Source organism: Miscanthus floridulus, chromosome 1 (assembly GCF_019320115.1).
Source record: "Miscanthus floridulus cultivar M001 chromosome 1, ASM1932011v1, whole genome shotgun sequence".
NCBI lineage: Eukaryota > Viridiplantae > Streptophyta > Magnoliopsida > Poales > Poaceae > Miscanthus > Miscanthus floridulus.
Window position 1 is genome coordinate 133,720,319 of NC_089580.1, and position 22,773 is coordinate 133,743,091.

Below are 22,773 nucleotides of genomic sequence, written 5' to 3' on the forward strand. Positions count from 1 at the left end.
ATGGATGACCATCAGTGGATGTACACGGGCTGGAAAAGTCACATGGAGTACACAGATGAATGGTTTCGCAAGATCGAGGCTTTTTTGAACAAGGCATTTGGCAAGGCTTCGTCATCACATCTGCTAGAGCCGTGTCCCTGCTCCAAATGTGCAAACAGGAGAAGGATAAACAGGGTTGACATGGGTAAACATCTTGTGAAGAATGGATATATGCCAGGCTACACCCGGTGGATCTACCATGGTGAAGCCCATCGTACGAGAGAGGAGGTGGTGAGACCACGCGTCGAAGCTTTTGATGATGATGCCGGTGTACCAGACTTGTTAGATGATGTTCACCAAGCACTCGGCGTTGACAAATGCAAGGAGGAGATGGAGGCAGCCACAAAGGCTTTCTATGAGATGATTAACTCTGCTCAGAAGCCCCTTTATGATCGGTCCTCGGTGTCTGAACTTGACGCCATTGGACGCTTGATGGCGTTGAAGTCCGAGTTAAACATCAGTCAAGACGGCTTCGATAAGATGTTGATCGTGATTGGCACCCTGCTTCCGGAGGGCCACATTCTGCCAAAAAGCATGTACGATTCACAGAAGCTCCTTCGGGCACTTAAGATGCCGTATGAGCAGATACATGCTTGTCCAAAGGGGTGCGTCCTATTCTGGAAAGAACATGTGGACGCAAAGTACTGTCCAAAGTGTGAATCGTCTAGGTACCTGGAGACAAACTCTGGTGATGGTCAGAAGAGTCAGACGACAGTCCCAGTGAAGATCGTACGGCGCCTTCCGTTCCTATCGAGGATCCAACGGCTATTCATGAACGAGGAATCCGTGAAACAGATGACATGGCACAAAAATGGAAAATGGTACAGTCCAGAGAAGATGGTGCATCTAGCTGATGGTGAAGCATGGAAACACTTCGATGACATATATCATGAAAAAGCTAGAGAGGCTCGTAATGTACGTGTTGCGTTGGCAACAGACGGGTTCAATCCTTATGGAATGATGGCTGCCCCATACACATGTTGGCCCGTGTTCGTTATCCCCCTCAATCTCCCCCCCGGTGTCTCCTTTGAACGACATAACATATTCTTGTCGTTGATAATTCCTGGACACCTGGGGAGTAATATGGGTGTGTTCATGGAGTCGGTGATTGATGAATTGATCCATGCTTGGGAGGTAGGGGTATGGACATACGACAGAGCTACAAAGACAAGCTTCAAAATGCACGTTTGGTACTAGTACTCCATGCATGACTTCCTGGCGTATGGGTTATCCAGCAGTTGGTGTGTTCACGGGAAGTTCCCATGCCCAGTATGCAAGGAAGCTTTGAGGTTCATCTGGTTATGGAAGGGTGGCAAGTATTCGTCGTTCGATGCACATTGGCAATTCCTCCCTTCTGAGCATCCATTCAGACAAGACATCAAGAACTTTATGAAAGGTGTCATAGTGACAGACCCTCCACCACGGATGATGACTGGTGCTGAGGTTCATGCGCAGATAGATGCTCTCGTGTCTGCTCCAGATGGTGGGTTTGTGGGATATGGTGAGCAACATATGTGGACACATAAGTTAGGCTTGATGAGGCTCCCCTATTTCGATGACCTTCTTCTGCCACATAACATCGATGTAATGCACACCGAGAAGAATGTCGCCGAGGCACTTTGGGGAACACTCATGGACACTAAAAAGTCTAAGGACAACACTAAGGCTAGAGTGGACCTGGCAACGTTATGTGATAGATCAAAGCAAGAGATGCAGCCTCCTAGAGGCAACAAGACATGGAGGCGGCCTAAGGTCGATTTCGTCTTGACCAGGGATCAGAGGAGGGAAGTACTTCAATGGATCCAAACGCTAATGTTCCCTGATGGGTATGTAGCGAATCTGAGGAGGGGAGTCAACTTAGGCACTCTGCGAGTCAACGGGATGAAGAGTCATGACTTTCACATCTGGATTGAGCGGCTTCTTCCAGCGATGGTTCGAGGCTATGTCCCTGATCATATATGGCAAGTGCTTGTAGAGTTGAGCTATTTCTTTCGCTAGCTTTGTGCAAAGGAGCTTGACCGGTCCATCGTTCATGACTTGGAAAAAGCGGCACCTGTGTTGGTTTGTAAGTTGGAGAAGATCTTTCCACCCGGCTTCTTCTTACCGATGCAGCATTTGATTGTGCACCTCCCCTATGAGGCACATATGGGGGGGCCCGTGCAGGCCCGGTGGTGCTATCCAATCGAGAGATGTCTGAAGACTGTTCGAACAAAATGTAGAAATAAGTCCAAAATTGAGGCTTCCATTGCAGAGGAAACCGTTAGGGAGGAGGTGGGAACCTTCACACAGAAATACTACAAACCGAACCTCCTTCCTAGCGTGCATAATCCACCCCTCATTACAATGCTGGCGAAAATGAATCGAAGCTCAGCCTTTTCCAAGGGCAGCTCGGAAGCGCAAGTGCATCGACCACTAAGCAATTGAAAAATGAAGAGTGGCGCAGTATCATGCTGTATGTGTTGACCAACCTTGTCGAGGTGCAGCCGTTCATTGGGTAAGTTCTCAACCCCCTTGTTTCGATACGCCGTCACACTATTTCACATCCAAACCCCTTATTTCTCTTTGGTACAGGGAATTCACTTGTCAAACCTGGCAAGGACGAAGGGATCCAACCCTGCAGGAAACTGATACCCTTCTTTCAAAGGGTGCGGGGCCAGGGAGGCCCAATTTCATTTCTTGGTTCAAACGGAAGGCCCAAACTGATGTTACTATAAGTGACGAGTTAAGATAGGTTGCAAATGGCTGTGCCATTAGGGTCAAGTCATTTAACGGCTATGACGTGAATGGATATCGCTTTCAAACAACATGCTACGAGCAGAGTCGGCCCAATCGAAAGACCACAAATAGTGGAGTTTTAACACCAGGCACTGATGAGGTCCAATATTATGGAAGAATTGATGAAATCTATGAACTTTCATTTCATGGTTCCAAAGCTCTTAATCCTGTCATATTCAAATGCCATTGGTTTGATCCTGGAGCAACAAGACGGACCCCTAATCTTGGGCTAGTGGAGATTCAACCAGATTCCATCTACCCAGGAAAAGATGTCTATATTGTGGCTCAATAGGGCTACCAGGTGTATTAAATGCCATACGCGTGCCAAGACGAAGAGCTTAAGGGTTGGGCTATTGTGCACAAGGTATCACCATATGGTAAACTACCTGCCCCAAACGATGAAGATTACAACTTCAATCCAAGCACATATGAGGGAGAGTTCTTTCAAGAAGAGGGGCTACAAGGAAGCTTTGTGATAGACTTAACCGAAGCGATAGAAATAGAAGTAGACAATGAAAGGGTTGATGATGAGGATGCTGGAGATGAGGTCCAAAATGTGGATGACCTACAAATGCTTGAGCGATTATGTTTAGGCAATGACAATGAAGACAACATTCCTCCTTCAATTAGTGTTGATGATTTGGACAATGTTGATAGCGATGATGAGACCTATGATCCAGCTAATCCAAATAATGACGATTATTTCTAATAAATGTAATACTAAAGTTGATTATCATTTTGCATCTATTTCTAATTAAGTGTTTTGTAAGCATGAATATTATTTCTAATACATGTAATACTTTTCTTTTTTTCAGATGATTCAACAAAGATGGCGGGTGGGCGTCACAGGCCCGTCAGGTCGCTTTACAAAGTGGGGGAGGAGGCCGAGGGGTCGGACGCGAGGAGGAGGAGGAACCCGAGGAGCAGGAGGCCCCCGTCACATCTCTAGGTGTCGAAGGAGGCGGAGCCGGCGACGCCTGTGGAGAGGGCGCATGAGGAGGAGGAGCAGGAGGAGGAGGAGGTTTTGCAGGTGCCCCCCGAGGGCGACGAGGAGGAGGCGTCCTTCGACGAGCAGGAGGCATTGGTGGGAGGCACGGGTTCCTCTTCCTCTACTCCGAGGGTGTACATGCGAGGTCCCGCGAGCCTCCCTACTTTTCCGCTTCCTCACCGCCGCCCAGTGATTCGCCCTGAAGGGCAAAAGTAAGTAAACTTGACATTTTATTTGCCCCTACTTCATATGATAAGTTCAAACAACGATGAACTACTAATTTTTCTTAATCACATGTGCAGGAACTGGGTGGTTGTGTCCGGTGCTGGTGCACGTACCCCCAATGGCATCCTGGGTCTTCTGTGCAGGCAACACTACCCCGACGTCGTCACGTACAAGAACAACACGTTGGCGGCCTGTTCGTTTGACCACTACGCCATCGCCGCTGATACGGAGCCGTACCCCAACAAGGCAGCACGGGTCATTGGGGAGTTCTGGGTAAGTCTCCTCGCATAGCATTGCTTCTTTCATTGAACTTTTTCTTTAAAAAATATCCATACAAATATCGTGTTTGTCTGCAGGCTTATTTCAAATGCGAGGAGGGATTTGAGGGTAGGAAGGATCAGGTGGCGACCAAAGCCTGCAAAAAGCTCATCGTCGACATGATTCACGAGGCGAAGATCCAGGCCGTTGTCACCTACTACGGGTCGAAGCTTGGACAGAGGGTCAAAAAGGCCGACACCAGAACCATGGACCTGACCCGGGAGCAGTACATTGAGGTACATGAGAACATCCGGATTGATTTGCTTTGAGAATAAGTAGGTTTAATTCGATCATCTTATATGTCAATTACCGGATGACATGCAGATGATTCCCTGGTGGTACGGATCGTATCCCGAGGCGTGGGAGAAGATCGTGGACAACTGGTTTACGGAGGGGTATGCCTCGATGCACAACGCTGCAAGGGAACGGCGTTTGGAGATGCAAGGACCAGCATACCATCAAGGCAGCCGCAACCTCGTCGGATACAGAGACGCATGGGTACACGAATTCATTTATCTATTCTGATGCGCAATTATGACTGATTTCTAATCTTCTTGATGTCTTTCTCGTAGAGGGCGGCACATCAAGGCTAGGAGTGCTCGGACTTCCAGGCATGGTGCATGTTCCACAAGGGAAAGGCAATGTCCGACGTCTCCTTCAGCCTGGAGGACGGGCTCTAGGAGTACACGAACCCGAGCGTCCACACCCGCATCAGCGAGTACACGTCGGCGGCAAGGTCAGTCCATGGGCCAGACTTCGACCCGTGCACGCAGGAGATTGATACGGAGCTCGTCATGAGGTTGGGAGGAGGGAAGAAGCACAGCCACATGTGGATTGCCGATGGCACAATCGACTCGACCGCTGTCCCCGACCTCTCCACGATCCGAGCCCAGAGCACGAGCGAGAGCCCGGCCATACGCACACGGCCGACCGTTGCACAGCAGCGGGTTGATGTCCTCGAGGTAATTTCAGTTTGACTCATCGTATATTGACTTTTACACACCGTAATTAGCTATGCATTACTGAAACATTGGAGTGAAATGTTGCAGGCCCAGCTCGAAGAAGAAGCTCGGCAGCGTCAAGAGCTACAGGCGCAGCTGATGTCCCAGCGTCAGACCTATGAGAGTAGGTTGTCGAGCATCACGGGCTTTCTTCAAAGCCTTGGGCAACATACGGGTCTTGCTGTGCCACCTGAGCTGCTCGCTCCACCACCTCCACCTGCAGCCTCACCCTGGGATGGACCTACACCTGTGAGTATGAAAGTTAATTGCAGTCTCTTACATGCAAGTAATTTCTAATTAGCTAGCCAAGTACATGTCTAACACATAGAATATATACTCCTTTGTGCAGCCTCAGTCGGCGGGTTCCAATAATCCGCCTAATCCTCAGGATCCGTATCAGTCACCGCCAGATCAAAGGCGTATTTGGTAATGAGTTTGAACTTGTCCATGTTCATGGAATTGTGGTAATAAACTGGATGTTAGATGATGAACAACTTTTGAACTTGTGAATTTCGATGTGATATATTCAGACACTTATGTTTGTGACTTCTAAATGGTGTTTGTGATATGTAAGTGATGAATGTGTGATGAATGTCATGGATTTGAAGAATGTGATGAATATCTGTGAAATTTTCTATTTGAATGTGTGATGGAAGTGTTGGAATGTAAAAACAAGAAAAAAAAAACAATTATAGATGCTTTGCCGAGTGTCACACTCGGCAAAGGCCTCTTTGCCGAGTGCAATGGCCACTGCACTCGGCAAAGCTGGCAAAAACTGGAGGAAAACACCAGATTTCCCAGCTTTGTCGAGTGTAATTGCAAGGACACTCGGCAAAGCTGGGCTCTTTGCCGAGTGTCAGGCCATAGCACTCGGCAAAGGGGAAGGCTTTGCCGAGTGTCACCGCAGACACTCGGCAAAGGGACTTTTTTTAAAAAAAATAAAAAAATCTTTGCCGAGAGCCGACACTCGGCAAACAATTTCGCCAAAGCTAGGCTCTTTGCCGAGTGTCAGGCCACGTCACTCGGCAAAGGGGAAGGCTTTACCGAGTGTCACCGCAGACACTCGGCAAAGGGACTTTTTAAAAAAAATAAAAAAAATCTTTGCCGAGAGCCGACACTCGGCAAACAATTTCGGGAAAAAAATTATATAAATTCTTTGTCGAGTGTCGTCCTTGAGACACTCGGCAAAGCAACCATCATGATAGCGCGCCGTTAACGGCTACTTTTCTTTGCCGAGTGTCCGGTCGACACTCGGCAAAGGCTTTGCCGAGTGCCCGACAAATGACACTCGGCAAAGAAGGCTTTGCCGACTTTTTTTTCTCCGAGTGGCCTATGCCGAGTGCAGCGCTTGGCAAAGCCTTTGCCGAGTGTTTTTAGGCCTTTGCCGAGTGCCGTAGGCACTCGGCAAAGTCCCTGTTTCCAGTAGTGATATATATAGAGTCTCTTGGAGTTGCTCTAACTCGAAGAGACTCTATATATCCTTCTTAATTGTTAATTAGGAATAGAGATTTTAGTGCAAAAATATCCTCCAACACCTTCTTTAATTAATTATATATCTAAATATAGCCCTCCTCTCTATTCTGAATTTCTTGCTACCCAAAGACGGAGAGCGAAAATAACTCTAAGAGACTCTCTATATCCCTCTTAGTTGTTAATTAGGAATAGAGATTTTAGTGCAAAGATACCCTCCAACACCTTCTTTAATTAGATATCTAAATATAGCACTCCTCTATTTTGAATTTATCACTGGCCAAAGATGGACAACAAAAATATAGAAAAATGATTTTTATCTAAATGATTCTCTAAATAATGACTTAGAAAGTAGGTTTCAGAGATATTCTTGGAGATGCTTTGAGCCAGAGCTTACTATTGCTTCTGTATATTACTTTGTCTTATTCTTAATGAAAAACATGCTTAGATAGATATGAAAAAACTTTATTCACAATTTGAACAAGTGACGCATGTCTCATAGATTTCAATCGACTGGATATTAGACCTGATCATGCCATTGCCACCCAACCTGGCCTCTGACTAAAAAAACTCTCATTTGATCTCACCCGCCAGTGTGTCAGGTTAAGTTTAGGTCATGATTTTTGACTCATGACCCAACCCAAAGTAGAAAAATCCAAGTAATTAATAGCCAAACTCATTAGTGTGTCGGGTCATACTCGAGCCAAAGATTTTAATCTGACTTTTTTCCGATCTAACCCAATTCCAACTTGACTTGGCATTTGATCAGGCCCAATGGGCAAGGACAATATAATGCTAACAGCAAAGAGATCGATGCTGGAGGGCACAAGGTGAAGGTGAACAAAGCGAAGCAGGGAAGAGAGGAGGAAGCCTTGTGGCATGGGCGCCCCAAGCGTGGGTTTATATTAGCTGCATGTTCTAGCGAGGATATTATATATATTTTAGGGCGGGTAAAAGAAGGCTACAAAGCTTCTTATGCTGACATAGTTATCTGTTATCATCACTAACAAAAAGCTGCAGCCAGCGGCCCGGAAAATTGGACCCGCCACGGCACGTCGAACGAATAAGGTGTGAAAAGTTCACATCTTGGATGGCTCTGCCTACATATAGTGTATATATATCCCGTGCGAACCATCATTAAGTACATGGTGTAGTTGCCAATTGTAAAGGCTCCCGTACGTGTAAACTAAAATGAATCTAGCAACCAACCAAATATGGACAATGTTCGTATTTATTTATATATCGAACCCTCTTTGTCTCAAAACTACGTCCACAACAGCCAAGCACGCTGAGTCACTGACAAGGACACCATGTCTAGTGGAAGATATAATGGCCATAGATGTCCGCATTAAATTGCCAGACTTATAAGATATCCTTACATTTGGATACTTTGACACTTTGACTTGCAACAAAATTAATTAGATTTTTTATATTTCAGGACAAAAAAAAAGAAACACAATAGCCTCTCATTGGTTTGGAGATAAACTCGGATGAAGTGGGATAAGATAGTCCTGTCCTAGATTTTTGGATGCGACCGTTCCACCTTTTAGTGTTAGTTGACGGGATAGAGTTATCCTAGTTTTCTGTTTGGTTGAATGGATTGAGAGGATGGCTAACTTTGTGTTTTGAAATTGTTAACACAGGCATCCATGGACCCATCTGTCATCCTCATGTACTTCTCTTTCTTTTCGTCTTCCCCGGTTGCTTCTTTACCGCTCCGCTTTCATTTAACTCTGTCCACCACTACCGCCGTCGTCCCCATGGTCCCACACCTATGGTCGTTGTGCTCCCTGCACCCCCACGTCAGAGGTCAACACCCAGCTAGGCCGGAGGTCTCCCCCTGCGGATCTCGCCTAGACCGGGACCAAGGCAGGGGCGAGTAGGCCAAGGGTGGTGGCACCGGAGCGGGGATTCTGAAGCGACAATTTCGCCTCTCCCATCAATAGTTTTAGCGAAAGCATTTACATCTCGACCCAAGTAAGCCTCGCTCACAAGTATCTAAGCAATTCTTTCTCTTGCTTTTACAAAACTTCCCTCTTGTGTCATCAACTCATCGCCCATTAATACAATTCCAGCAATTTTGGATTCCAAATTCAGAGCAATACCTCCCATCCCTTTTGCAAATTCGGCTAATTCACTAGACATTATTTCACCAAGACCTATAATACGAGCAATCCCATCTCCCACTTGCACTATGCAACCGATATTCTCAATCCCTACTTTCCTATTGTTCAATACGTTCGTGGATAATTTTATTAATTTCATCGACTCGGAAGGTTGCCATTATTGTTTCTTTAATATTTTGGAAGCAAGGGAGACAAGGTGTCCTCACGGGTGTAAGCAGAGAAAGGGGCGAGGATGGAGCAGGAGTTAGGTTGGTTTCAGCGCGGAGATCTGTAGGGTGAGGATGGTGGAGCCAGGGCCAAGGCAGACGCCAGTGGCCGTGAGCTGAGTGGAGCAAGCGAGGGAAGAACACAAATGTGAAAGGAGGACGAGCGAGTCCGGGTTTTTTCCTAGGGACGAGCTCGGCCTCAGATCTCACCGAATATTTCAGGTTGGATATTCCTGACTCCCAACCAAACATCTAAAAAATGGGCTCATCCCGTCCCTTCCCACACTATGCCAGATTTGGATATCACTGCCGGCCTCATCACTGCCGGATTTGTGAGAACCGGCAGTGATGTTCCTTCACTATCGGTTATGAGCTCGAAAATAAGAAAATGATTGGGGCTAGGTTAAAACCGGCAGTGAAGCACCACATCACTGCCGGTTTGTGGCTTGAACCGGTAGTATTTTGGCGACCACTCATCACTGCCGGTTGAAGCCACAAACCGGCAGTGATTGGGCTCTATCACTGTCGGTTCTAGCCAAGAACTGACGATGATAAGCCTACAGCACAAAAAGGCTACAGCCGTCCTCTTCTTCCTCCTCTCTTCCATCCCGAGAACAGAGGCGCGCGTTTGGGCCCTTCCCTCCATTGTTGCGGCTGCTCTTCACCATGAAGCTAGCGCTTAGATTTTGAAGAATGGTTTGATCTTTTTGCTTTAAGGTTAGTAACAAACATCCACTCCTTTGATTTAGTTGCTTAATTAGCTTCGTTTTGATGGCTACATTGCTTGATTCTCATTCTAGTTCTTTCTCCATTCTAGAGAGCACTTTTTCAATTGGGCATTTGTGCAAGGCTCAAAAATGTTGTGAATCTATCATCCAAATGGTTGGTGTCTATGAACACATTTAAATCCATGGCTAATTATTCCATGGTGGTCAAGATCATCATTGTTAGTATGTGATGCTATAATTAGTTCTTAGAAGTAGAGTAGAATAGTTGTTCTTTAATATTGTGCAATAATTGTTTTTTACTATGATTTTCAATTTACAGGGCCGGGGCTACCAATTTCAATTTTCCAATAATTAGTGTACAATAATATTTTCCAAAAATGGTACTTTCGAGCTACAATTGTTGTTCATAAAGCTCGATTTCTTATTAATTCTTTGTAATTATTGTCTCAGTATTTTTTTTGTGCAGAGATAGATCGAGAGTGGATGCATCTGTCCCGAACGGACAAGCGGTACATGCATGGCGTCAGCTAGTTTATCACCGATGTCAAAGCCCATGCTGGGAATGGGAACCCTATCTTCTACCTATGCAAAGATTGCAAGAATCAAAGGAACTTTCACCAAATTGAGTCTATATGATCGCACTTGATTACCAGGGGATTCATGCCAAACTATACGATATGGACTATGCATGGCGAGATTGGTGTGAATGTTCTGTAGGAAAACGATGATGATGTGGATATGCCTAACGTAGCCATCCACCATGGTGACGAGGAACCCGGTGTCAACACGGAACCTATGCCCATAGTTAATAATGTGTTTAGGAACACGCTAGCTGACGACACCGAGGATAACGATGGCATTTCTCAGCTGTTACGTAATGTAGAGACCGAATGTCTTAGTGAAAGACAGCTGAGAAAGCTAGAGAAAATGAGACAAGATGGCAAAATACCATTATATAGGGATTGTCCAATGAGCAAACTGGAAGTCGACATCATGCTGTTAGAGTTCAAATCGACAAACGGATTGAGCGATAAAGGCTTCGATCAGTTGTTAGTTATATTAAGGAAAATGCTCCCAGAAAAAAACGAGTTGCCAGAAAAGACATACTTGGCCAAGCAAATGATCTGCCCCATCAGCCTCGAGGTTGATAAAATCCACGCGTGTTCCAATGATTGCATATTGTACCGTGGAGAAAAATACAAAGACTTGGACAAGTGCCCAAAGTGTGGAGCTCCACGGTATAAGGAAGGGCCATCAGATGAGGGTACCAAGACCTGAGGAGGTCCCATAAAGGTCATTTGGTATTTCCCTATAGCTCCCCAGGTGCATAGGTTGTTTGTATGTGCAAAGTCAGCCAAGCTATTGCACTGGCATGGCGAAGAGCGTAAGAAAGATACAATGATGAGGCACCCCGCCGATGGGCATGACTAGAGGACTGTCAATACTATGTTCTATAAGGACATCGGTGGAGAGGTAAGGCACCTTTGGTTTGCTTTGAGCACAGATGGGATGAATCCTTTTGACCAAGTTAGAAGCAATCATAGCACCTGGCCAGTGTTGCTATGTATATACAACCTTCCACCTTGGGTCTGTATGAAGCGGTTATACATCTAGATGCCACTACTGATCCAAGGGCCAAGACAACCTGGGAATGACATCGATGTGTTTCTAGAACCAGTGATCGATGAACTAGTGGAGATGTTTGAAAAGGGTGTGCCGAATGTTTGGGACGGGTACAAAAAGGAACATGTCATGATTAAGGGAGTACTTATCGCTACAATCACTGACCTACCAGGTCGAGGTTCGTTGTCCGGAGAGAAGACAAAAGGCTATACTGGATGTGTCGAGTGCTTGGACGACACCGATGCGGTAAATCTGCCAAATAGCTCAAAGATAGTTTATATGGGACACCGTAGGTTCCTACCTAAGGATCACCCTTACCGCAGGAACAGAAAAGATTTCAACGGTACTATTGAGAAATGCTTAGCTCTAAAATATTGAGACGGGCCTACGATACTTTGAGAACTCAACAAACTGGAGGTTGTCCTTGGGAAGGGGGACAATGCAGTAGCAGCGCCTGATGGGAGCGTTTGGAAGAAAAAAAATGGTTTTCTAGAAACTACCTTACTGGCCATTTCTGAGTGTACACCACTGTCTTGATCCCATGCACATCACTAAAAATGTGTGCGCTAACACTCTTAACACCTTGATGGACACCGGGGGGACATTAAAGGATTCACTAGCCACACGCCTGGACATGCAACACTTGGGAATCAGGAAGGAGCTGCATCCCATGGAGCTAGAGAATGGCCAGTTAGAACTTCTGGTTGCGTCATGGATATTGAAGAAGGAAGAAAAGCATGCACTTATTTCTTTCTTCATTGAACTCAAAGTCCCAACGAGCTACTATGCGAACCCGAAGAGGCTAGTAAACATGAGAGAACTCAAGTTCAACTATGGCCCTATGAAGGCCCATGATTGTCATGTCATTATGACTCAGCTGCTCCCTGTTGGCCTGCGTGGTATCCTCCCCCCAAAGGTCCGTGCCCCAATCATAAAGCTTTGCTCATTCTTCAACGCGATCTCAAAAAAGGTCATTGATGTGTCCACGCTAGAGCAGCTGCAGCAGGACATAGCCGAAACTCTCGTTAGGCTTGAGATGCATTTCCCGCCGACTTACTTTGATATCTCATTGCATCTACTCATTCATCTTGTTGACCAAATTAGAGCCCTTGGCCCAATGTACCTGTATCAGATGTTCCTTTTTGAAAGATTGATGAAAGTTTTCAGGAGGTATGTTAGGAACAGATTCAGGCCAAAGGGGGCATAGTTGAAGGATGGTCAACGGAGGAGGCCATTGAGTTCTACACATATTATCTAGACATCAAAAGGGTCAGAGTTTCAGAATCTCATCACGAGGGAAGACTACATGGCAAAGGAATGATCGGGGAGAAATCTGTTATAGTAGACGACCCTGTTTATTTCAGACACGCACAGTTCGCTGTTCTCCAGCAAGCCGAGGGTGTGATGCCATACGTTGATGAGCATAGGCAATCGTTGCAAACTCTATATCCGAGCAGGTCACAGGCTTGGCTGGATAAAAAACATAAGGAGAAATTTATCAGCTGGTTGCGACATCGCTTGCTTGGAATAAAGTTGGGTAATCAACTAGATGCCTTAGCCAAGGGGCCTTCAAGTATATATCTTAAGTACCAAGGGCATGAGATCAATAGATTCATATTTTACACAAAAAAGCAAGATGGAAAGAGCACATACCAAAATTGTGGTGTTCGTTTTGATGCTCACGACGAAAACAGCAATGTGCAGGCGACATACTATGGTTTCATAGAGGAGATATGGGAGCTAGCCTATGGTCCATTAAAGGCAACTCTTTTTCGCTGCCAGTGGGTCTGGCTCGAGGAAATCAACACTGACAGCGAAGGGTTCACTACTGTTGATCTCACTAAGACCGCATACAGAGACGACCCCTTCGTCCTTGCAAGAGATGTTATGCAAGTCTTCTATGCAAGGGATAACAAGACAAAAGGAAGGCTAAAAGTAGTCCTAGAAGGGAAAATAAAGATTGTCGATGTCGATAGAGTGACGGACGAAGAAGACTATAGGGGCTATCAGGAAATGCATCCATTCGTGGCGAACGTACCCCTACCTATCCTTCAAGAGGGTGACGAACCTGCTTACATATGAATTGATCACAATGAGGCCCTCATTGTTGATGCACCTAAAGATAGTTAGATTATTGTTAACTATGTAATCATTATGCAGACGTTGTATCAGTAATTCGTACTGAATATTTAATTTATATTTTATGCGCATCTCTATAATTTAATTATTGACTATATAATCAAATATTAAGATGATATTCACAAACACTCTTATTTGATAATTATAGACCATTAATTAATTATCATAGAATTAAATAATCAAGACACAATTTTTTGTCTTATTTTAGAATATAAACTAACTGCATTATTTCTATTAATAAATAAATAAAGAAAAGCAAACTAACCGAATTCCCTATCCTAGCTCAACTGTTAAGGTTGCGCACTCTGTACTCTGAGATCCGCGCTCGAATCCTAGGCGGGCCAAATTTTTTTGATTTTGCATTTATTATTTAGTAGTGCATTACGATGGGACAAAAGAAAAAAATAAAACCATTCTAACCGAACTCCCTATCCTAACTCAGCGGTTAAGGCCGCGCACTCTCGACCCCGCGACCCGCGCTCAAATCTCAGGCGGGCCAAACTTTTTATATTTTTTACTGAAAGATGGCGGCAGGGCCCTTCACTGCCGGTATTAGTTTTAAAACCGGCAGTGATAGCTTCTATCATAGTCGGTTGCTCAAACCAACACAGAAGGCCCAATTTACTATCGATTTTTAAACTAAAACCGACAGTGATATGTAGATGCTCCTCACATGCCAACAGTGCTCCCATGACCACAACAGTTGGAACACTGCTCCCACCTACCCTAACAACTTTAGTTCAGAAATAAAAATATACCACGACTGCTAGCCCCTATAAAATGGCCCTCGGCCAGGAGCTAGCCTCTCCATGCATGTTGGTTACAGCCAGGCCTTATCAGCCATGATACAATGTTTTCCTCTCACAACAAACCGACAGTGATGTTCATGCCCCCTATATAAAATAAACTACCGGCCACATACATCTATCCTACCCACCCATGAACTCTCTCAGTCTCGTTTCTCACGTTTCACTCTCACTTCTCAAGACATCCACTTTCTCTCTACGTGATTTGGTCATGGCTCCTGCATTTTTCAATGGTATTGATATGTTGTCTTCTCCAACATTCTATCTATATTCATTTGATCTATATTTATATTCATTTTTCTTTGTATTCTACATTTATATATATTCTTATTCCTTGCATTCGATCTATATTTAATTATGTTGCCAAATTTTACTTAGAAGAATTTTTTGTGCATATATTTTATGTTTATATTTTTTTGCATTTTATCGATCAGGTGGTATGAACAACAGACCTCCCCCACCACAAGAACCAGGTTTCCACCCTGGCGATGAGCCATTCGCTTCTAATGTGGCCATTCCACGGTTCCCTATTCTAGCTATTGTATGAAATATTTTCCAATATCTTTTGTTTTTTATGCTAACAAATAAGTATAATTAGTTTAATATTATTGTTGCATGCATATATGTCGCAGACTATATCCCCAATAGATTGGATGCGAACAGCACTTAGCTGGTTCTTTATCTTGGACATCATCGAGAACACGGCATCTAATGCAAGTGGTTGGCTATGGACGTGTGAACTCAGTTTTTTCATCCCTGTGAGGGGTTCAAATCATCAGAACCATATCCACGGGACGGGAATACAGAGCCCAGATGTGATAAGCGCCCAATTAAGTGTCGTGCACATCTGTTTAGAGGCACTTCGACGTATTTGCTATGATGTGCCTGATTTCTCGCACTTCAAGGCACTTGCTTTGAATGCTGGTGATATCCCCGTCCTGCAAGCAAGCGAATGGTTTGCGAGCTACAACCATGCGGATGTGGTAAAATAGTCACTTATACCTGAGTCGTGGTTATTTGTTGTTTATTATTGTAGTAACATTCTCTATTTTTTTTTCTTTTTCTCCGTATGCAGATTGCGCTCCAGGACCTTATCTGTGCTGCATGTGGCTTGTGGGCCATTCTAGACCAAGCTATGGAGCAACTCGGGTACGATTGGGACTTCTGCAATAGAAACCTCGGCCAACTCACTATAGAAGGACGCCAGTACTGCATAAGCATTACTAACAGGGGCAATGGTCGTTCAGTAGGTTACATCTATGGCCGACCATTCTTTTGGTATTGTGAGGCACGAAAGAGTGCACTCATACGGGCATTGGACTTCATCGATACAAGCGGATACATAATCTGTGACATCAATTACCATATATGGCTACAGAGGCATGCTAATGTGCGTGACCCGATCGATCCCGATAATGATTCCGATAGTAATTAATGTTTATTTAGCTAGGTTTTCAATATCGTAGTTTAATTGGGTTCTAATTTTAATATGTACGGCTTTGTGTATTTAATTATTGTCATGCATGTAATTCGTGTAACATTTGTTGTGCAACTAGAAATATACATTCCGGTGTCATATTGGTCTCAAAATTATTCTCAGGCTTGCACGTGCCACGTGTGAAGGAAACACCAAGTTTGGGATTTTTCGGAGATGGTTTGCTACTTTCTGAGGTTTAATTGAATTTCCACGCGACAACACCGTTTAATTATAGGTTGAACTGAGTCTACCCACGAAAAGATCCAGAATGATGCCAAACTTTTACACAGGCTCTAATATGCCCTAGGTATAAGAATTTTGTGGAGCTGGATGAAAAAATCTATTGAGTCCAAGATGAAATTCGCCCTCGTTTGTCTCTTTTGGCATAGAGAAAAATATAATAAAAAAAACTGATCAGAAAAACCTCAGATCTTGTGTGGGGTCTTAATTTGGGTGTACAAGCTTGCCAAAAAAATTCAAGCCATTTTGACATAGGCGTAGTATACATGCTTCACATTCCGCACGACGACACCGATTAATTATAGGTTGAACTGAGTCTACCCACGAAAAGATCAGGAATGGTGCCAAACTTTTACACAGTCTCTAATGTGCCATAGGGATAAGAATTTTCTGGAGGTGGATGAAAAAATCTATTGGGTCCAAGATGAAATTCACCCTCTTTTGTCTCATTCAGCACACAGAAAAATATAATAAATAAAAAAACTGATCAGAAAAACCTAAGATCCTGTGTGGGGTCTTAATTTGGGTGTACAAGCTTGCCAAAAAAATTTCAAGCCATTTTGACATAAGAATACATATGCTTCTATTTATTCAGTATATAAAAGAAAAATTTTAATATATATAAACATCAATGTCGGTTTCAAAAAATCGGCATTGATGAGAATAAACCGACAGTGATACTGGTTATCACTGTCGGTTTATCTTTGAAAACTGGCAGTGATGAGCTATTTTCTAAAATAAATTAATAATTTATAAAATAAAACAAAAAAATTTGGGACCCCTAGGACTCAAACATGGGTCTCGGGGGCTAAGTTGAGGGGTCTTAACCGTTGCGCCAGTAGGAGGAGTTCGAAAGAAAACAAAAACTTATCCTACTTAACACCTAACTGCTACACAACATCACTGCCGGTTTGGGGAATAACCCGACAGTGATGTACCCCATCACTGTCGGTTTGCAAGCAAAACCGGCTGTGATGAGCTATTTCCCGAAATAAATTAATAATTTATAAAATAGAACAAAAAAAATTGGGCCACCTGGGACTCGAACACGGGTCTCGGGGGCTAAGTTAAGGGGTCTTAACCGTTGCGCCCTTAGGAGGAGTTCAAAAGAAAACGAAAACTTATCCTACTTAACACCTGACTTAACACCTAACTGCTACACAACATCACTACCGGTTTGGGGAGTGACCCGGCAGTGATGTACCCCATCACTGTCGGTTTGCAAGCAAAACCGACAGTGATGAGCTATTTCCCGAAATAAATTAATAATTTATAAAATAGAACAAAAAAATTTAAGCCGCCTAGGACTCCAACACGGGTCCCAGGGGCTAAGTTGAGGGGTCTTAACCGTTGCGCCAGTAGGAGGAGTTCGAAAGAAAATGGAAACTTATCCTACCTAACACATAACTGCTACAGCACATTACTGTCGGGTTGGGTAGTGATCCGGCAGTGATGTGCCCCATCACTGTTGGTTTACAAGCAGAACCGGCTGTGATGAGCTACTGCTATAAAAGTGGCACGGGTTGAAATTATCCCAATTCAATTCAACCCCACGCTAACCCCTCCCCCCACGCCGCCAGAGCACCACCCCACGCCGGAGCACCACCCCACGCCGTCCACCGCCCCAAGCCAGAGCACCGTGCCGTATGGAGCACCGCGTCGTCCGTCCCACCGTTGAGACCTTTAGGAGCGCGCGGACAGTTGCTTTCCCACCCCCACGGTGAGTGCGTGGCTCACTACCCGCTACGTGTCTGATGAAATATCCCACAACTGCTTACTTGAATCAGTTTGATCATGCAGTGTGTGCTGTCATATAGTTTGATCATGCAGTTGTGAATGCTAGAACCTAGGTTTGCCACACAGTGTGTGCTGTCTGATTCTTTGTGTTTCTGGACGCATTGCTAGTAAGTAGTATATTGTTCCTTAGTAGCACGTTGCTCAGTTCTATTCATCAGTATACTAATAAGAACAAAAGCATAATTTTATTTTTAGTTACTAGGATAAACATAGCAGGGACTCATAATACTTGACAAAAATTGCTCTCTGAACGTTAATGGTAGTTTGTTTTCGGAATACTTGCATTTTCTCTGTGAAACAAACTTATATTTTCTCTGTGAAACCATCTTGTGCATCATTGGAGCTTGGCTGGATACATATGTGAAACCAATGGCTGGCCTCACCTCGTAGCTTGCAATTGCAACTGCGCTCCCATCAGGCGGATACTCAATGTTTTTGGAACTGTGCCACCAATGCTCAATGTTTTTGGATGTGAGGATGGAGTTTATATACTTTAGACCTATAGAACTAATATATGTCCAAACTTGTCATGGAATTCTCCATGCTATCAGCATAAATATGCATAATTATTAACTTATGCAAGATTACAAGTAATACATAGTTATGTAGCCTTGTGCATTAAACTAGAAATATTTTTCAACAATCCTATCTTATTATGAGTTTTTGCATGTCACTTTCCTGGGATAGTATGAGATGCATATTTGCCCCTACCAACCATGTAAGTTTCAGACCAAAGTATCACTAATTTGGAAAGATGCTTACCTGCACTGATACTTGTGAAAGAACCTCGCGCCGATGGTTGGGGGATTTATAGTTAGACTGAAGACTCTGAGCGGTATTATACTATATGGGGAGGAATGTACGGCACGCCGAGGATGGGAGCTTTAGCTCCACAAATGAACCCACGAGCGAACTCATCCAGAGGATCTCCCAGGTAACTGAGGAGGTAAGGCAAGGGACTCGCACTTCTAATAGGGAGAAAGACGTGCTCACCCAAGCACTTAGAACCAAGGAGCACCCTGGTCGCACTAGAGGAACCGGTGTTGTTCCTTGGAAACTAGCATTCCCCTAAGAATCTAACACTTACCGAAGCCGCTCGAGGGGTAGAGCGAAACAGGAGGCAGAGTATTTGAGGTGACTAAAAGAGATGGAAGACAGAATGGAAGCACGAATTGAGGCGACTGTTGAAGCACGAGTCGAGCAAATTTTGCTATCCAAGGGGTCAGGAGTACCACAAAACCCTACTCCTACTGCCTTTAGCCCACAGTTTAGGAGTCGCAGCAGCTGCAGATCTACCCCGCTCGACGAAGAAGAGGCGAATGTGCCTCATTCGGTGGACGGCATCACTGAACCCGTCAATGTCAAGTTGTACATCTGTCAGGAATGGACAAAGGACAAGGTGGCGCTTGGCCAGGCTTGGCCTATGGGAGATGGGACAATTAATGGCCGCCCAATTCCACAGGGGTACGCTCGCGTCACCATTGATAGAATACTTGATAAGAAATTTAATAAGATACCCATTGAGTACCCTGTAGCGGAAGACAGGCCGAAACTTAGTCAAAACAAGGGCTCTCAAGTGGCTTGGCGCAAGCGCTTCATTAAGCTTGACCATCAATTGTCCTCTGATGATGAGGACGACTGCGAGTCTTCGTCCACCCACGATGATCATTCACCATCTCCCAACAGAGATCACTTCCCTCCTCATCCGGAGCAATCACCCCCGAAAAGACAGAGGTCTCCTTCTATTCCTCCTCGTCCGACTCCATCTTCATCAGCCCTGAGAAAAGAGACTCCTCCTCCTCTATCTTCATCAGCGTCGGAAAAATAGAATTCTCGTCTTCATCCTCCTCCTCCTCCTCCACCTCAGCCCAAAACAAGATCAAGGACATCCTCGCAGTCGCAGAAAAGGTCCTTGGATTCGGTCGCTAATGCTCCCAAAGTGGACCAACAGAAAAGAAAAAGGCCATTCAGTGGCAGCGTTACCACCTTGATGAAAGAAAAATTTACAGCACACATCTCGAAGGAAGATTGTGTTAGTTTCTTCAATCTCTGTGCCTCACTGCCTTCGTATTTATTGAAGTCTGAATTCAAAAGGCAAACACAGAATAAATACGCTACAACAAGAGACGAAGAAATACACAATAAAGATTTAAGGAACATACAGAAGTACGTCGAAGACAACCCAGAATTAACCATGGAAGAGGCCGTGAACATCTATTATGATGTACAAGGGACGGGAACACCGGCAATGAAGTATGAAAGGGGCAATCTTTTGGTTCCCGATGACGAGTATAAAAATTTGACAACATATATGCGCCAGTTGCATGAATATTACATGGCTCAAGCAACACAGACAGACAACTTTGGTTTTGAGGTTATTATCTGTTCGCCACATGTTTTCCATTATCCTGAAGAAGAGAAGTTCGATATCGAGTGGGAGTGCTTGTTCCAGCTATACCAAAAACGCTCTCTCGATGTTCAAATGTTGACGCTGTAGACTATGTAAGTACCCTACACGCACGATATTACAATTAACTACTCTCTCGAGACAAATTGTTAACTTTTGAGCACTTTCCATGATTTTATGTAGGTGTATAACAAAATTTTGCATTCTAAAAAGCAAATGGGATTACATAGGTTTCTTGGACCCCTTGCGAGTCAATGAGAGGACATGTCTAGGCCTCTATGAATGTGACGTGGAAGACCTAAAACAGAGATTGATTGTTGTTTTCGATGAATTCACGATGAAGAAGAAAACCCACATACTTCTAGCCTACAGCTGCGAGTATGTGTTCTCGGCTTTTAATTTTATGCTTCTTTTTTCGTTAAGATTATTCGATAATTAGGATTCTGTGATTGTAGCAACCATTTCATCTTCATTTGTGTCAATCTTGTCAAAAATTTGATCGAGGTGTGGGACTCGAAGAAAAAAACTATTTCATCATCTGGATGCACTGGTGGCAGTGTTGAATTAGTAAGCGATCCTAATAATATATTATTTTCTAATCATACATACCGCTTTCTAATGTTTCTCCCTTTAATGTTGCTCAGTGTCCGAAGAAGACATTTCGGTGGGACGCCGATCCCATTCAAGGTTGTCGAAATGGAGGGGAAGTACCTGTCACAGTCGGCGAGAAACAATGAATGCGGGTTTTATGTAATGTGGGCAATGCTTCGCTACATCGGCGGGAAATCAGAAGAAGCCGATAAGTTGGTGTGTATAATCCCCATTTTCATTTATGACTGTTAATAATTCAACAAAATAATTTACTGTTTCTCTTTGGATATCATCTTTTTTGAATGACAGCGCAAGAAATATAACCACCAAAGGCTGTTAGACATGGAGATCGTCGCACTGCAATCGGAGCTCGCAAAATTCATCTTAGCCGAGGTATTGAAAAAAGATAGAGTATTTTCCATTGCACAATCGGTGAGGTACAATGACCAGTATGGCCCAGAGCGGCTCGCCAGATTATTGTAAGAAGTCCGAAAACATTTTTTTTATTTTGAGGGATCGAGATCTGGATAAGAACATTTGAACTGTAACCGTAACATTTGTAATGTTTAATATTGATGGACATGTCGTCTACGTAGCGTATATAAAGCGAAACCCGATTCCATGAAAAAATATAAATTAAAATCAATTATAAAACAATAAAATGCGAATGGGCCATCACTGCCGGTTAGCAACGAACCGACAATGTTGTCTTGCAAAACACTGCCGATTATCAATAAACCGACAGTGTTGTCTTGCAAAACACTGCCGGTTATCAACAAACCCATAGTGTTGTCTTGCTCAACACTGCCGATCAACCGACAGTGTTGGCTAGCTCAACACTGCCGGCTTGTGCCATGAACCGACAGTGTTGGCTAGCTCAACATTGTCGGCTTGAGCCATGAATCGACACTCTTGAAGCAACCATCACTGTCGGTTAGGACTATAAACCGGCAGTGTTGTTCAATTAGACACTGTCGGGTGGAGCAAGAAACTGACATTGTTTCCTGTAGATCAGTGTCGGTTTTTAAGAACCGACAGTGATGTCAACCCCCCATCACTGCCGGTAAGCCACTGTCGGTTCAAAATCCGGCAGTGAAGGGGGTTTTTGAATCGACAGTGATGTCCAGATCTGGGGTAGTGCCACCTCATCCCTAGAACCAAACACACCGTTATTTATATGGAGAAAATAACATAATGATAGGTACAGAGAATACATATGTAGTGCTCATATGAAATTACGAAAAATGGACGGGTACTGATAATTAATGATCGTAGGTGAAAGAGCAGCTAGCGAAAAAAAAGGACTAAATGAATGTTCCGCGGAAATGGATATTTTATGGAGGAAAATATTGCTGCCTACTACTAGAGGACGCCCTTTCATCTTTCTAGATACAAATCATGCTACGTACTGTTACCGGGCAAGTGTAGCAATCATCATATCACCATGAAGGTAAGGGAGGGCTCGCTTTCGAGGTTCTACCTCGCACTAGGTAGCAACAGCAACGCGATGTATCGCTGGCTGGGTGCCCAGGTGGGCTAGAGCTTGGACCACGATACCCGGCCGGGATGCATGGGAGCCCAGAGCATGGTAACAGGAGGTAGTGGGAGCCCCTTTTTAGGTTTATTTGAGAGATCGAGATGTTGGGCACCTGCAGGGCATGCACGCATGCATGCATGGAGATGGAGGAGCTAGGCTTGGAGAGAGAGACACTGATAGACACAATGCAAGCAACTTGGTCCTTCCCTTTTTCACCCACAAGGATCAAGATGCACTTTGCCCAGCAGGATCTCTCTCTGTTATGGCGCATGGGCTTATT

At 44.3% G+C, this 22,773-nt stretch overlaps 1 protein-coding gene across 1 annotated transcript; it reads left to right on the plus strand.

Annotated features, from left to right (window-relative positions):
* LOC136463570 (uncharacterized) lies at positions 1-3,523 on the plus strand. The gene is made up of 3 exons (XM_066462560.1): positions 1-954; positions 1,348-1,540; positions 3,408-3,523. Exons 1-3 carry the CDS (start codon positions 1-3, stop codon positions 3,521-3,523), a joined length of 1,263 nt encoding a protein of 420 aa, XP_066318657.1.
* The last annotated feature ends 19,250 nt before the right edge of the window (positions 3,524-22,773 follow it).

Excerpts from the sequence above, each read along its gene's own strand:
- LOC136463570 (XM_066462560.1), top strand. The coding sequence starts at position 1 with ATGGATGACCATCAGTGGATGTACACGGGCTGGAAAAGTCACATGGAG. Across the intron at positions 955-1,347 it reads AAGCTAGAGAGGCTCGTAAT|GGTGGCAAGTATTCGTCGTT; the intron begins GTACGTGTTGCG and ends TGGTTATGGAAG. Across the intron at positions 1,541-3,407 it reads TGGTGGGTTTGTGGGATATG|GCAATGACAATGAAGACAAC; the intron begins GTGAGCAACATA and ends GATTATGTTTAG.